At 37.1% G+C, this 14,968-nt stretch overlaps 1 protein-coding gene across 1 annotated transcript in view; it reads left to right on the forward strand.

The window, feature by feature from the left end:
* Positions 1 to 4,389: 4,389 nt before the first annotated feature.
* Positions 4,390 to 14,968, forward strand: part of LOC127434017 (signal peptide peptidase-like 3) — a 46,273-nt gene continuing 35,694 nt past the window's right edge. The window contains exon 1 of the mRNA XM_051686437.1: positions 4,390 to 4,840. Coding sequence (XP_051542397.1) covers positions 4,809 to 4,840 — 32 coding nt within the window. The 5' untranslated portion in view covers positions 4,390 to 4,808. The remainder of the gene's footprint in view (positions 4,841 to 14,968) is intronic.

Raw genomic sequence — 14,968 nt, forward strand, 5'->3', positions numbered from 1 at the left:
CACCTAAGCAACTGCATAGCAATACCCTACAACCATCTACAACACCCTAGCAACTGCACTGCGCTAAAAAACACTCAGAACACATTAGCAACCACAAAGTAATGCCATGGCAACCAACCACAACACCCTAGCAACTGCACAACAATGCACAGAAAAACCACTGAGCACCTTAACAAGTACATAGTAATGCCCTGGCAACCAACCACAACACCCTAGCAACTGCATAACAATGCGCTAAAAAGCACTCAGCAACTGCATAGCAACACCCTGCAACCTTCTACAACATCCTAGCAACTGCACTGTTCTAAAACCACTCAGAACACATTAGCAACCATAAAGTAATGCCATGGCAACCAACCACAACACCCTAGCAACTGCATAACAATGCACAGGAAAAACACTCTGAACACCTTAGCAACTAAATAGTAATGCCCTGGCAAACACTAACAACATCCTAACAACTGCATACAATGTGCTAAAAATGACTCTGAACACATTAGCAACCGCATTGCAATGCCTTGACAACTAGGGCTGCCACTTTTGAAGTTGTAAAATAAGGGACACTCAAATAGGGGAGGTTTATCATGGCCCTTACCACATTCTCCACAGTTTTAACAATAAATGCGTTGAGTTATTAATAAAATGAGATCTTTCCTGACCCATGACTTATAAAAAAAAATAAAAAAAATAAAATTATACATAAAAAATATATTTTTTTTTATTATCTTCTTTTTGTATACATTTTGGTTGGTTTATAAGTATTTTTTTATTTATAATGTTTATTTATTTATTTTTCTTCACCTGTACTTCTTGTCTTTATGACTCAGTGATTGTATTCATACATTGTTCGATCTCTGTAATTTTATACATCTTATTGAACATTTATGTAGGAAAAAATCCAATTTAAGCACAATGTGTGGACTTTTCAGACGGTCCCTTACCCACCATAGGCAAAATTTCCAGCTTAAATCAGTTTACTTAGCGATCTGGAACGATTTCCCCATGATGCCATCTGACAAATTGTGTACAACACCCTATCATCTGCATAACAACATGCAAAAACCACTCAGATCACCTTAGCAACCACATAGCAACGGCTAGGCAACCACCCACAACATCCTAGCATTGTGGAGTGAGTTTTTAAATGGGTAAAAACCATTTGCATTTTTTTCCTTGAAAATATAAAAATGCAGTCTGTTATATTTTGTTCATGTTTTCTGACCTTAGTATAATAAAAAGGGTATGGGAAGTTCAAGGTCATTCTCGCATCAACACTACAGATGAGACAAATCTGTGAGACTATAAATAAGAATGAATGGACAGTTTAGAGTAGGCATCTCCGTTGTTTAAAGCAACTGTTGTGGTTACAATGACAGATTGGGAATAATTTCTGGGAACAACAGCTATTTGCAGATTTTTGTAATCCCAGGCTGAAGCCCCCCTGGGATGATTTATCCAACCCCTCTCTATTCGTTATCCACAAAGACCCTGCTGTTGAGTTCCTTTACACTCACTTGAGAGAAAAAGACAATGGTGTACCCTTTCCTAGTTTTGGCTTTGGTATAAGTGGGAGATTTTCATTGTATCCTCTTATTGACTTATTGATTGAGGCACGGATAACGAACCATATGCTCAGTAAGTTTTCAGGATAAGGAAAGCCTTAATTTGTGTACCATCTGTCTAGTATAGCCTTCACTATACATGGCACAAATGACAGCTAATTAAAACTAAACAAAGAACCATGGTGAACACTTCCTGTGACCCCAGAAATGCTATTCAAATGAAAAAACTAACTTGTGTCACAGATTTTATATTACAATGGTGATCAAGTTAATTTTGACAAACACAACATGACTGCCAAAGTGACTGTTTATTATAAAAATCATATACATCAGCAGAAAATGTTGAATAGAGACTCAGCAAAAGAACTCGGTTGAAATGTAGAAAATTATTTGGATCAAAAGTGGCCATTGTTTTGCAGAGAGCCGAGGTCTAATGGTATAGTGGAATATAGTTTTCTTTTCTGTGGCCAATGAATCAACAAAACTAAAACAACAAAACTATATATTTTGGGGCACTTCTTTGATGATGAATAAAGAAATTGTCAGGAAGCGACAGTTAACCCTGGAATGCATTGCTAAATTTTTCCCATATATAGATAAATTATACAATTAGATGCATATTCTTGTTTTGTCAATGAAAATAAATTTAAATAATAACTTAGTTTGTCTGTGTGTGTGTGTGTGTGTGTGTGTGTGTGTGTTTGGTATTACTAAGCAATAGATTGCAGGCAAAACTGGTCAAACCTGACAAAAACTCCTGCTGGGGATAACCAGGAACGTCCTCAATTGGAGAAATTATTCATAAACAATAATAATTAAAAATCTTTCTTTCTAGAAATGTAAAATATAATAATATTTATAGTTAGCTTTATATAAAAATTATATTAGTGTATGGAATACCCCCAGTTATTAAAAACAGCTTACTATTTACTTTCATACTAAATAATAACCAGGGTTGGGGAGTAACAGAATACATGTAACGGGATTACATATTTAAAATACAAAATATAAGTAATTGTATTCCACTACAGTTACAATTTAAATCATTGGTAATTAGAATACAGTTACATTCAAAAAGTATTTTGATCACTGAAGAGATTACTTTGCATTTTATTGTCATTTGTTCCATTTAATATTTAGCAGTGGTAGCTCAGCGGTTAAGGCTCTGGGTTACTGATCAGAAGGTGAGGGGTTCAAGCCCCAGCACCGCCAAGATGCCACTGTTGGGCCCTTGAGCAAGGCCCTTGACCCTATCTGCTTCAGGGGTGCCATATCATGGCTGACCCCAGCCTAGCTGGGATATGTGAAAAAGAAGAATTTCACTGTATATGTGCAAATGTGTGATGAATAAAGAAAATTATTAATTAAAAAAAAAAAACATTTATCTACAGTATATAAATGATGCGATTCGAGGAGAGTTTGAACAGTGGTGAAACTTTCTTATTGTGTTCATACGAGCAGACAGAGAAGTTTGAAGTGAGTTTGGAGCAGCAAAAATATAAATAAACCATGTGTAAATTGTCATGTGAACATTTAGCTTTATGCTAAGCTAAAATGCTATTTCTAGCCATTTTACATGCACCTATTAATCCACGTTAGATCATAATTTTCCTGTAAAAATATCTAAAAATCCTTAAAATAAGATCAATTTGATTTATCTTGTTTTAGACACAACACTTGAGATATTTAGGTTTTTCAGAGAATGTATTTTTAACATGTGTATTTTGTCTCACTGTACTGGCAGAGTTTTTATAGTCAAAACAAGTGAAAAAATCTACCAGTGCTGAAGAAGTAATCCAAAGTATTTAGAATACGTTACTGACCTTGAGTAATCTAACGGAATAAGTTACAAATTACATTTTACAGCATGTATTCTGTAATCTGTAGTGGAATACATTTCAAAAGTAACCCTCCCAACCCTGATAATAACCCACATATGGTTAAACCCATATCTTCAGATGCTATGTAAGTGTGGGTGAGAAACAGATCAATATTTAAGTTATTTATTACTATAAATTCTCCTCTCTGCCCAGTAGGCAGCATATGCAAGAAGAATGTAAATCACCCCAAAAAAAGAAGAATGTGAAAGTGAAAGTGGAGATTTGTAGTAAAAAAAGGACTTAAATAGTGATCTGTTTTTCACCCACACTTATCATATCGATTCTGAAGACATGGATTTAACCATGAAAATGACTTTTATGCTGCCTTTATGTGCTTTTTGGAGCTTCAAAGTTTTGGTTACCATTTACTTGCACTGTATGGAGCTACAGAGCTGAAATATTCTTCTAAAAATCTTCATTTGTGTTCATCAGAAGAAAGACAGTCATACACTTCTGGGACAGCATGAGGGTGAGTAAATGATGTGTGAATTTTCTTTTTTGGGTGAACTATAACTTTAATTGTCTGATTAATTGTCAAGTGTCAGATGAAAGACATGTCTAGTTACATAATATTGTGAAATGAAAGTACAGAAACTCAAATGAGTAATAATAACAATAAACATTATTACTCTTGGCAGTATGATGGCCTAAAAACAACAATAAAATTGCAATATATCATATGTAGTCTTTAGGTATTGTATTATACTGATGCATGAAATGGCTTGTCCACTTAATACAGAGGAAATTAGCTAATTAAATGAAGATGACGTTGGCATTTAATCATAAAAATGGTCCAAGGTTGACATCACCCTACAATATAGCTGTATCACCTCTTTAATACATGACAGTTTCAAATTTATTACATTGTTTCCTCAGCTCCCACAGCCAGCTATTGGTTATGAGCAGCATGTCACCTAGTGGCAGAGCCTGTCCCTTCACCACTGTGAGCAAAGACGTGCACGCGCATTTCTTTCTCCAGTGCGTTCGCCATAGAAAACAAAGCTATCTGTGCGCTTCCAATACAGCTAACGGGGCAAACACAGCACAGCGCTCTCTCTCTCTCTCTCTGCCTGCATGTACACCCAAGATGGGTTTGCAGCTCATCTGAGGGCCTTTGATCGCGGGCCTGTTTTGACAGTCAGCTGAAGTTGTTTTTTCCCGGACCGCTTTTGTTTCTTAGCCACGGCGAGCAGCAAAGCCACAATCATTGTCCTTTCTGCTGCGAGCTGCCGAGGGGAAACACATCGCCATGTTGTTATCGGAGCGGGCTCATTAAAGAAGGCGAAACCGTGAGCGTGTGGAGGAGATAATCTCGTCGTTTGAGCCGAACCGAACCTGAGTCCTCAACCGTCGCCTGCCTCACTGAATGACTGACATGGCGGAGCAGAGCTACTCCTGGTGAGTGCCAACAAACATCACCATTCACACACAAACACCGACATTTAACACGCTTTTGCACACATATAACGACTGTCAGCATCTAAAAATCATTATTTCACTTCGGGTTTCCCTTCAGTGCCCCGGTATATTTGCTGCTGTCCAAGCTCGAGGCGTATTTTGGGTCTAATTTAACCCATTAGCTGTCATAAATACGGGTTTAGTGCTTTAATCCAAACCACTGTTAAACCGACCATTCATTTGAAATATTTCACCTCATAAATCATTTATTAACAATTGTAAGGCTGATAATGTCAATTTTCTGTCGTTCGTGCGTGTTTATTTGTAGAATCAGCAGTGACACAGTGAGAAATGCAATGCGCTATCGTGCTAGCTCGACTATCATAACTCAAAACATTATTTCAACATTATCTCGTTGATGTATCTTTATTTCATCGGTATAATCACAGTCAGTGCTTTAGTTATGGGCAATAGTAGATTTGGTCATGCTGGCCTTGGTTTAGTTCATCAGCTACTTTAATCCTTTAAGGAAGAGAGCTGTGTATATGTAAGACATGGGCTGTCGCTCAAAACCTAGTGAGCTGCCTAGCTAGACAGCATTTATGGGCACCACAGTCGCAATTGGACGTTCCAAATGCAGATACGATGCTCTGATTTGCTATCCAGGTAGGCAGGCCACTAGGTTTCGAGAGACACTCATGATGTGTAAACAAAATCTTTAGACGAGGGTGATTTCTGTTTGGCTCACTTAAGCCATTTCTAGGCAGATATTACTGACCACATGACTCATTGTTCACCTTTTTCAGGCCTTTGGGTTGGTACAGAAATGTTATTATGAAATGTCTTGAGAACTAAAGCTCAAGGTATATGGGTTTTGGGCCTATACTGAGATTTAAGTGGGAAACGACCAGTATATATGAATATTAGCAGAAATCATTAACTGATTTGAAGCGTAAACCTTTGCTCTATCCTTGCAGTTTGCATTGTTTTAGATTTTTTTGTAAATAAAGTTTGAATAATTTTATATATATACAGGTGCATCTCAATAAATTAGAATGTCGTGGAAAAGTTCATTTATTTCAGTAATTCAACTCAAATTGTGAAACTCGTGTATTAAATAAATTCAGTGCACACAGACTGAAGTAGTTTAAGTCTTTGGTTCTTTTAATTGTGATGATTTTGGCTCACATTTAACAAAAACCCACCAATTCACTATCTCAAAAAATTAGAATACATCATAAGACCAATAAAAAAAAACATTTTTAGTGAATTGTTGGCCTTCTGGAAAGTATGTTCATTTACTGTATATGTACTCAATACTTGGTAGGGGCTCCTTTTGCTTTAATTACTGCCTCAATTCGGCGTGGCATGGAGGTGATCAGTTTGTGGCACTGGTATGGAAGCCCAGGTTTCTTTGACAGTGGCCTTCAGCTCATCTGCATTTTGTGGTCTCTTGTTTCTCATTTTCCTCTTGACAATACCCCATAGATTCTCTATGGGGTTCAGGTCTGGTGAGTTTGCTGGCCAGTCAAGCACACCAACACCATGGTCATTTAACCAACTTTTGGTGCTTTTGGCAGTGTGGGCAGGTGCCAAATCCTGCTGGAAAATGAAATCAGCATCTTTAAAAAGCTGGTCAGCAGAAGGAAGCATAAAGTGCTCCAAAATTTCTTGGTAAACGGGTGCAGTGACTTTGGTTTTCAAACAACACAATGGACCACCAGCAGATGACATTGCACCCCAAATCATCACAGACTGTGGAAACTTAACACTGGACTTCAAGCAACTTGGGCTATGAGCTTCTCCACCCTACCTCCAGACTCTAGGACCTTGGTTTCCAAATGAAATACAAAACTTGCTCTCATCTGAAAAGAGGACTTTGGACCACTGGGCAACAGTCCAGTTCTTCTTCTCCTTAGCCCAGGTAAGACGCCTCTGACATTGTCTGTGGTTCAGGAGTGGCTTAACAAGAGGAATATGACAACTGTAGCCAAATTCCTTGACATGTCTGTGTGTGGTGGCTCTTGATGCCTTGACCCCAGCCTCAGTCCATTCCTTGTGAAGTTCACCCAAATTCTTGAATCGATTTTGCTTGACAATCATAAGGCTGCGGTTCTCTCGGTTGGTTGTGCATCTTTTTCTTCCACACTTTTTCCTTCCACTCAACTTTCTATTAACATGCTTGGATACAGCACTCTGTGAACAGCCAGCTTCTTTGGCAATGAATGTTTGTGGCTTACCCTCCTTGTGAAGGGTGTCAATGATTGTCTTCTGGACAACTGTCAGATCAGCAGTCTTCCCCATGATTGTGTAGCCTAGTGAACCAAACTGAGAGACCATTCTGAAGGCTAAGGAAACCTTTGCAGGTGTTTCGAGTTGATTAGCTGATTGGCATGTCACCATATTCTAATTTTTTGAGATAGTGAATTGGTGGGTTTGTCAAATGTGAGCCAAAATCATCACAATTAAAAGAACCAAAGACTTAAACTACTTCAGTCTGTGTGCATTGAATTTATTTAATACATGAGTTTCACAATTTGAGTTGAATTACTGAAATAAATGAACTTTTCCACGACATTCTAATTTGAGATGCACCTGTATATACAGCTCTGGAAAAAATTAAGAGACCGCTGCAAAATGATCAGCTTCTCTGGATTTACTATTTATAGGTATGTGTTTGAGTAAAATGCACATTTTAGTTTTATTCTATAAAGTACTGACAACATTTCTCCCAAATTCCAAATAACAATATTGTCATTTAGAGCATTTATTTGCAGAACAGCAATGTGGAAGACTGGTAGAGAGCATGCCAAGACACATGAAAGCTGTGTCACCAAATACTGATTTCTGAACTCTTCCTAAGTTTAAACATTAGTATTGTGTTCTTTAAAAATGAATATGAACTTGTTTTCTTTGCATTATTCGAGGTCTGAAAACACGGCATCTTTTTTGTTATTTTGACCAGTTGTTATTTTCTGCAAATAAATGCTCTAAATGACAATACTGTTATTTGGAATTTGGGAGAAATGTTGTCAGTACTTTATAGAATAAAACTAAAATGTGCATTTTACTCAAACACATACCTATAAATAGTAAATCCAGAGAAACTGATCATTTTGCAGTGGTCTCTTAATTTTTTCCAGAGCTGTATGTCTACTACTCTTCCAAGAACAGCCACAAGTGTGTCACCAATGACTTCATTGTGGTAGACAATTGAGTTTCTCCTACAATTTGATTCATAACCTTGTGTCATGGTAAACAAATGAATTGTTGACCGTTTTGGCTTTAAATGACATTTCTTTGTCTACTTAATCCTGTAGTTTATGATTCATCATTTGATGAAACGCTCTTAAGTCATGCTTATTTGAAAGGGAATGTGGAGTGTTATTCAACACCATATGCATTGACCTACTGCGATGTGTAAAGTGTAAAATGTAATCAGTACAGCTTTTTGCACTTTGGATAGATTTTAGCACAGGCTAAATGTTCATCAGAGTTGTGATTCATATTTGTAGCATTGTCTTAGTAATGATAACATGTTTCAGTTTCCTTTCTTGCCATGTAGCATTACCCTAGTAGCAACACAGAAGAGAAATGCAAATAAGAAGCTGTACTTTTTCAAGTGTGTTTATCATTATAGGCTAAATCATAAAATGAGATGTCGTTAATTTTATTCCTTTGCAAGTCCACCTGGGCAATAGCTTTCTGAAAAGTTTGAACAATAAAAGTTCATTTAGAAGCCAGAATACACTTTCGACATAGCACAACACAGCCCTTTGACAAAACTTTGACTTGAAGTTATCATGAAACCATAATTAGCTTAAGGCTATTTAGCCTACTAGGTTTGCCAGTGAAAAAAATACAAATAACTTAATCAGCAATTGTTAATGAATGAAACTCAAATACAAGACGCATCATTATTTGCAATTGAAGCTCAATTTATACAAAGTTTGTTTTATGACTGACCAACCATTGTAATGCAAACTTGACAACATCAACATCGGAGAACAGTTACTTACTGTAGAAGGGAACATGAAAACATTAAACAAACAGTCACGAAGGATGTGCATGTATTCTACTGTTTAAATATCATTTAAATAAATAGACTTTAGAAATTCGAGTATTGCAGTAATTTAATGCCTTTTAGTAAAGGTTGTGGGAATAATTGCAAGTCACAATAGATTTGGGAAAAAAGTTACCATTGGGATATGTCAAAATGCTCTCAATTTTGAACTTGACCTTTAGCCTCTGTCGTAGTTAAAAAGTGGGTGTCAGTGGTTAGGAGTTGATGATATATCGGTAAAATCGGTATTCTGGTAGAAATGAGTCAACCTGTAGAAATTTGAGGTTTGCTTCTATCACGGTTGCATAAAATTCTTCCACATGGTAGGCAATGCGCACTTTTTTATTTGTCATTAGTTAGTTTTGTGTTATTTTTGCATTTCTCACTTTATCATCTTACTGTCCAATAGGGATTTAACGGTATGAAATGTTCACGGTGCGATAACCTTCAGTATCAGGGTATTAAGGTGCCTTGCTAAAATGATTGGCAGTTTAATATTTATTTATGATATACCGTATTTTCCAGAAATAGTCACACCTGAATATAAGTCGCATCTGGTCAAAATCGTGTTGTTCATAGGAAAAAAAACAAAACAGATATGTTGCATCTCTGTATAAGTTGCACTCGGCAGGCACTAGGACCCGGGAGCAGCCACCACAGTCCTGACTTGCCTTCATCCGCTCAAAAGTCAGACGTGCTCTGTTATGAAGATTAAATTACTTTAGGAAATACAGATCTCTATGCTTTGTAACTGTATGCTGTATACAAATAAACCGTGTTTAGTCTGTGACTAAAACAGGATGCCTGTTGTATTCTATTCATTAGTTAATTTTAGAGACTGTCTATCTGTGGATATTTCTGATATTTGAACCGTCTATGCATGAATTATACAGTTCACTGACTGAATGTTTTTACTACGAGTGTGATGAAACGTAGTTTGTTAGAAAAATAATGTTATGATTGATAGAATATTTAAACTGGTTGCAAAATATTCTGAATTGGCCACTTTAAAACGCTTCTACTGAAGGCCGTTTCACATGGGACGTGGCAAGCGTGGATGTCTAGTTCATTTCCAGTGAGAGGCACGTGGAAAGCGGCAAATCACAGGCGGTTTTGCAAACGGTGCTAGTACACCCAAAATCCTGCCGCTTTCACATGCACGGCTCTTTGTGGCAGGCGCCGTGAGAAATACAAATATTTTATCTTTTTCTGAGCGTCTGCTTTATTCACAGCCAATCATACAAAATTTTACTGAGCTCATAGCAGACTGCTGAAAACATGGAAGAGGAATTTCACAGAGTTATATTATACCTCAAAAATCTTGTAGAGATTTGAAAAAGCATGAGTTTGTTTGCCAGGTAAAATAAAGTGCAAAATTAAATGTACCAAAAAGGAAATTAACAGAACTCAGTGGGTGTCATAAAGCTCTGTGTTAGTCAAAAACCTTACACAAAGTATTTTACTAAATTCTATTGAAATTATAAATAACAAATAAAACATGATTATGATAAGCAAAATAATGCATCAGGATCTCTTGTAAACAGATTACAGACATACACAAATCAACAATAAACACAAATGCAATTTTTACTTTATCATTTGTTTATCTCATATTTTCTCTCAAGTTTCATGTTCTCAACTCAGCTGGCTTAACTGAACAACTAATTATTTGATATAACTTCTATATGACTATATACACAGGTAAAGATAGACAAAGTGAGCCCAGATTCAAATCTGATTGGTCCGAATGCATCTAAATTTTACAACAGAGTGTTGTCAGGGCACTTCTCAATCAGGTGAGGTAAAATAGGTGCAGAATATTTCTCTCACATACATTGCAAGTCTGCTGCTGTTTGTGTGCGTGTAGGTGACTTAGTGAGTTCTTGTTGATTGTAACTATGGCAACAGCTGCCCCTGAAATCACGACACGAGCATCGCCTTGACTGCACAAAACGCTTCCTCTACGAGAGAAAGCAGCAGCCGCGTGGTGAGTCTGCCGCTTGCTGCGTCCCATGTGAAATGGCCTTGATGGTTTTATCTGTTTGAGTGTAAACATATGTGCTTTGGTGTGCCTGCGTTTGAACGGCTGTACAGTTCACACGTGGGTTTTAAAATAAAGTGACGGTTGAGTGAAACAGGAGGATGTCGCAAGTTAGAGATTTATTCGATCAAGTTAATGATGCTTTGTAAATGTAGCCGATTTTGTCTTAATTTAACTGATATTTACAATGGAAACTTTCATTCCATTACTTGGATTTTAGGAAGAAAAAAAATCAAAGTAATACCTTGAATTATAAATGTCAACGGTTTGATAACCATCTCTTTTTAAAACCTTGCCGGCTGTGTGGGCCACCATATTGTTTACATTCAATGCAGCATGGGATTCTGAGTTCATTATAGAAGCATAGAAGGTTCTAAAAACCTGGGAGAAGGCTTGACTGGACTAGTTTATGCATTCTTTGTTTGACATCAGAAAACATGGCCGCATCGCTGCATCAAAACAGTCAGCTCAAATGGTAACGACTTTGAACTTTTATTTAGTGATTGTTTGAATGTTTGTAACATAAAAAAAAGATATTGTGATTTTGAAAAGACTATTTGAGCAGCTGGTTCATTATGACAACCGCTTCAGTCCCTCTCTGCTGGTAAACAGCAGCACAAACGCTGACCATACCGGTTTGATCATACACATCTGAGCCCAGCCTAGAGTGATCACACCAGTTTGATCACACGTGCGAAGGGGTTAATAAAAACGTTGTCCTCTGTGGTGGTGAACTGACCCTAAGCTATGCTCTCCTTAGTTACTATAGAAGATGAAGTCAAGCTTTTGTACATGCATCTGTTCTGCACAAAAAGGGAGAAAGAAACAATTGGACTTCAAGTAAATTACCTAAGGAATTATTAAAAAACACCTTTTGTCAACTGTGCATTTATATATTATAGCCAGCAAAAATGTCCCTATGCATCAGAATCAAACCAAATTTTAGGTTCCAACTAAAAAAGAGAGAAGCCTTATTTTGCTTGGGTTGAAAACTGATACAGAGTAGATACACTACCGTTCAAAAGTTTGGGGTCATTTGCCTGAAATGTTTCTCATGATCTTAAAAATCTTTTGATCTGAAGGCGTATGCTTAAATGTTTGAAATTAGTTTTGTAGACAAAATAATTGTGCCAACATATTAATATATTTAATTACAAATCTAAAATTTAAATTTTTTTTTTATTTTTTTTTTAAATGGATGACTTGGACCGAATAATTAAGAAAAGCAGCCACTAAGTGCCCAGCATATAGATGGGAACTCCTTCAATACTGTTTAAAAAGTATCCCAGGGTGATACCTCAAGAAGTTGGTTGAGAAAATGCCAAGAGTACATGTCTGCAAATTCTAGACAAAGGGTGACTACTTTGAAGATGCTAAAATATAACACAGTTTTGATTAATTTTGGATTTTTTTTAGTCACAACATAATTCCTATAGTTCCATTTATGTTATTCCATAGTTTTAATGACTTTACTATTATTCTAAAATATGAAAAAAATAAAGAATGAGTAAGTGACCCTAAACTTTTGAACGGTAGTGTACATGAGAAGTGTACCGTTACTTTAACTTGACGTTTTTTTTTAAATCACTTTCCATAAAAATTTGTCATGATATACACTCACTGAGCACTTTATTAGGAACACCTGTACACCTACTTTCATGCAATTATCTAATCAGCCAATCATGTGGCAGCAGTGCAATGTATAAAATCATGCAGATACGGTTCAGCAGCTTCAGTTAATGTTCACATTAACCATCAGAATGGGGAAACAATGTGATCTCAGTGATTTGGACCGTGGCATGATTGTTGGTGCCAGATGGGCTGGTTTGAGTATTTCTGCTGATCTCCTGGGATTTTCACGGACATCTCTAGTTTATTCAGAATGGTGCCAGAAACAAAAAACATCCAGTGAGTGGCAGTTCTGCGGACGGAAACACTTTGTTGATGAGAGAGGTCAACGGAGAATGACCAGACTGGTTCAAGATGACAGAAAGGCTACGGCAGGGGTCGGCAACCAATGGCACAGCGTTGGCATGCAGAGGGGTAATCACTGGCATGCCAGCAATGGTGAGAGAGGAGTAGACTATTTTATTTATATAAACTCTTATAAATAAAATCTAATTTAATTGTTTAGATAATTTAATTTATAGCTTATATAAAATCTTGATGTAATCCTTCCTCATGATCACGCGCGTGTTTTCATGAGCTGAATGGGAGGCTAAACAAAAGGTTAAAATGTGACGAGACTGCAGTATGACCAACAGACTCATGCAGTACGTGCAAAACATTTGTGCATCACAAGCCGACAGCACTTTGCTTTCAGTTAATCGCGGAAGTAAATGTGCCCACTCTAATTCGGTCAGGCTGCACGGATGACAGCCTGCATGCTGTGTTTCATTTGCTTCTTTTTGTTTTCAGAACAACATGTGATGTAATAAGGAAAACACCGCTATTAATCCTTGAGATTTCACATACAGGTACACCCTCCTTAAACCATAGTCACACTCAATTACATTAAACGATTAAGAGAAAAAGATAAACCCACATCGTGGGGTTCAAAAATCTGAGTCTATTCAAAATAGAAATTAAACCTGGAAATAAAGTTTTAGGATTTTGCAGGTGCGATTCACCAAAAAGGGTTAAATAGTTGATCGGCTTGTGATGCGCGAATGGCTTGCACGCGCAGTGCGAGTCTCGTCATTTTAGGCTCGTTTGAGATGCCAAGTGCCTCGCTTTGAAAGTAGACAAGAGTAGGCAGCTGCAGTCAGGGGAGGAGTGAAATAAGTGCCATCAAGTTGGACAGTTCTCACTTCTTGTAGTGGATCATCAGCTACGAGATCACAGGCAGATATCGCGTGATTCATGTTCATGTACTGTAATAAAGTGGATGCAATTAAAATTGTTGCTTTTAAGTGAAAATAAATATAATGAACAAGACACTCAATGTACCTGTTATTTAATTCATACCATAAGACGTGTCTTTTCATCCATTTTTAGTTTAATAAAGACAAGTATTTTAGATATTTCAGAAATATGATACCAATCACGCATCCTATACAGAGATTGCCATAGTGTTGGGAATATTCACATATAATTTATACACACAAAAATATGATATCAGATATAAAAAATAATCAATTTCAAAGAGAACAAAACATCACTGTTGTTTAAGCCAATGAGCATTTAAGCTGTGTCGTCAGCAAGTCATTTCCCATCATGCTTGCATTTCACGCAGCTTGGAAAAAGCAACTGCGTGCGCCTTGCGTGACATTTTTTGACATATGTCGTCATGACATCACAGAAAGTCGGACAGATTTCTAACTGGCATGCACCTGCCGGTGATCACCAGTGATCGGTTCTGTGCAGAACTTGCTTATCTCAAATGAGCCTTTTAATAGTGTTTAGCCTCCCATTCAGCTGATGAAAACATGCTGCGTGATCATGAGGAAGGATTACATCAAGATGTGGATTGGAATGCAGGTCAGGTGCGAAAAACGTCATAAATAAAATAGCCTGCTCCACAATTGACTGCAAACTCATGTTGTGGTCTAGCTCTATTCTGGTATTCAACGGCTACTTTTCACAATCAAGTGCCCTAAATTTTCCTCATTGAATATCCTACTTCTCTTTTTTGAAGTTAGTCATAGCGATTTTCTTAAACATTTGTTTGTATAATGCTTTATATCCATGCAAATGTCATTTCAGCGATTGTTTTTATCAGATTTACAGGACTCTTATGCCTGTCAGCAGCTTTAGTCACCCTGGAGCAATGTTTATCTAATAGCTTGGCTAAACATGTGGTGACTGTAACTAGTAGTAGCTTGATGGTTAACTATGCAGACTGCCTACACTTGAGGTTACAGCCTCAGTTGACAACAAATGACCTAGAATCGTGTTACTTACATCACGATATGCTCTGTGTGGTTAAAGCTTCGAGCAAAGCACTTAGCCTTAGATTGCTGTAGGGGTGACTGGAGCTGCTGTGTACAGTAAATAAGATAAATACAGTCAGTGGAAAAAAAAT

Source organism: Myxocyprinus asiaticus, chromosome 43 (assembly GCF_019703515.2).
Source record: "Myxocyprinus asiaticus isolate MX2 ecotype Aquarium Trade chromosome 43, UBuf_Myxa_2, whole genome shotgun sequence".
Lineage (NCBI taxonomy): Eukaryota > Metazoa > Chordata > Actinopteri > Cypriniformes > Catostomidae > Myxocyprinus > Myxocyprinus asiaticus.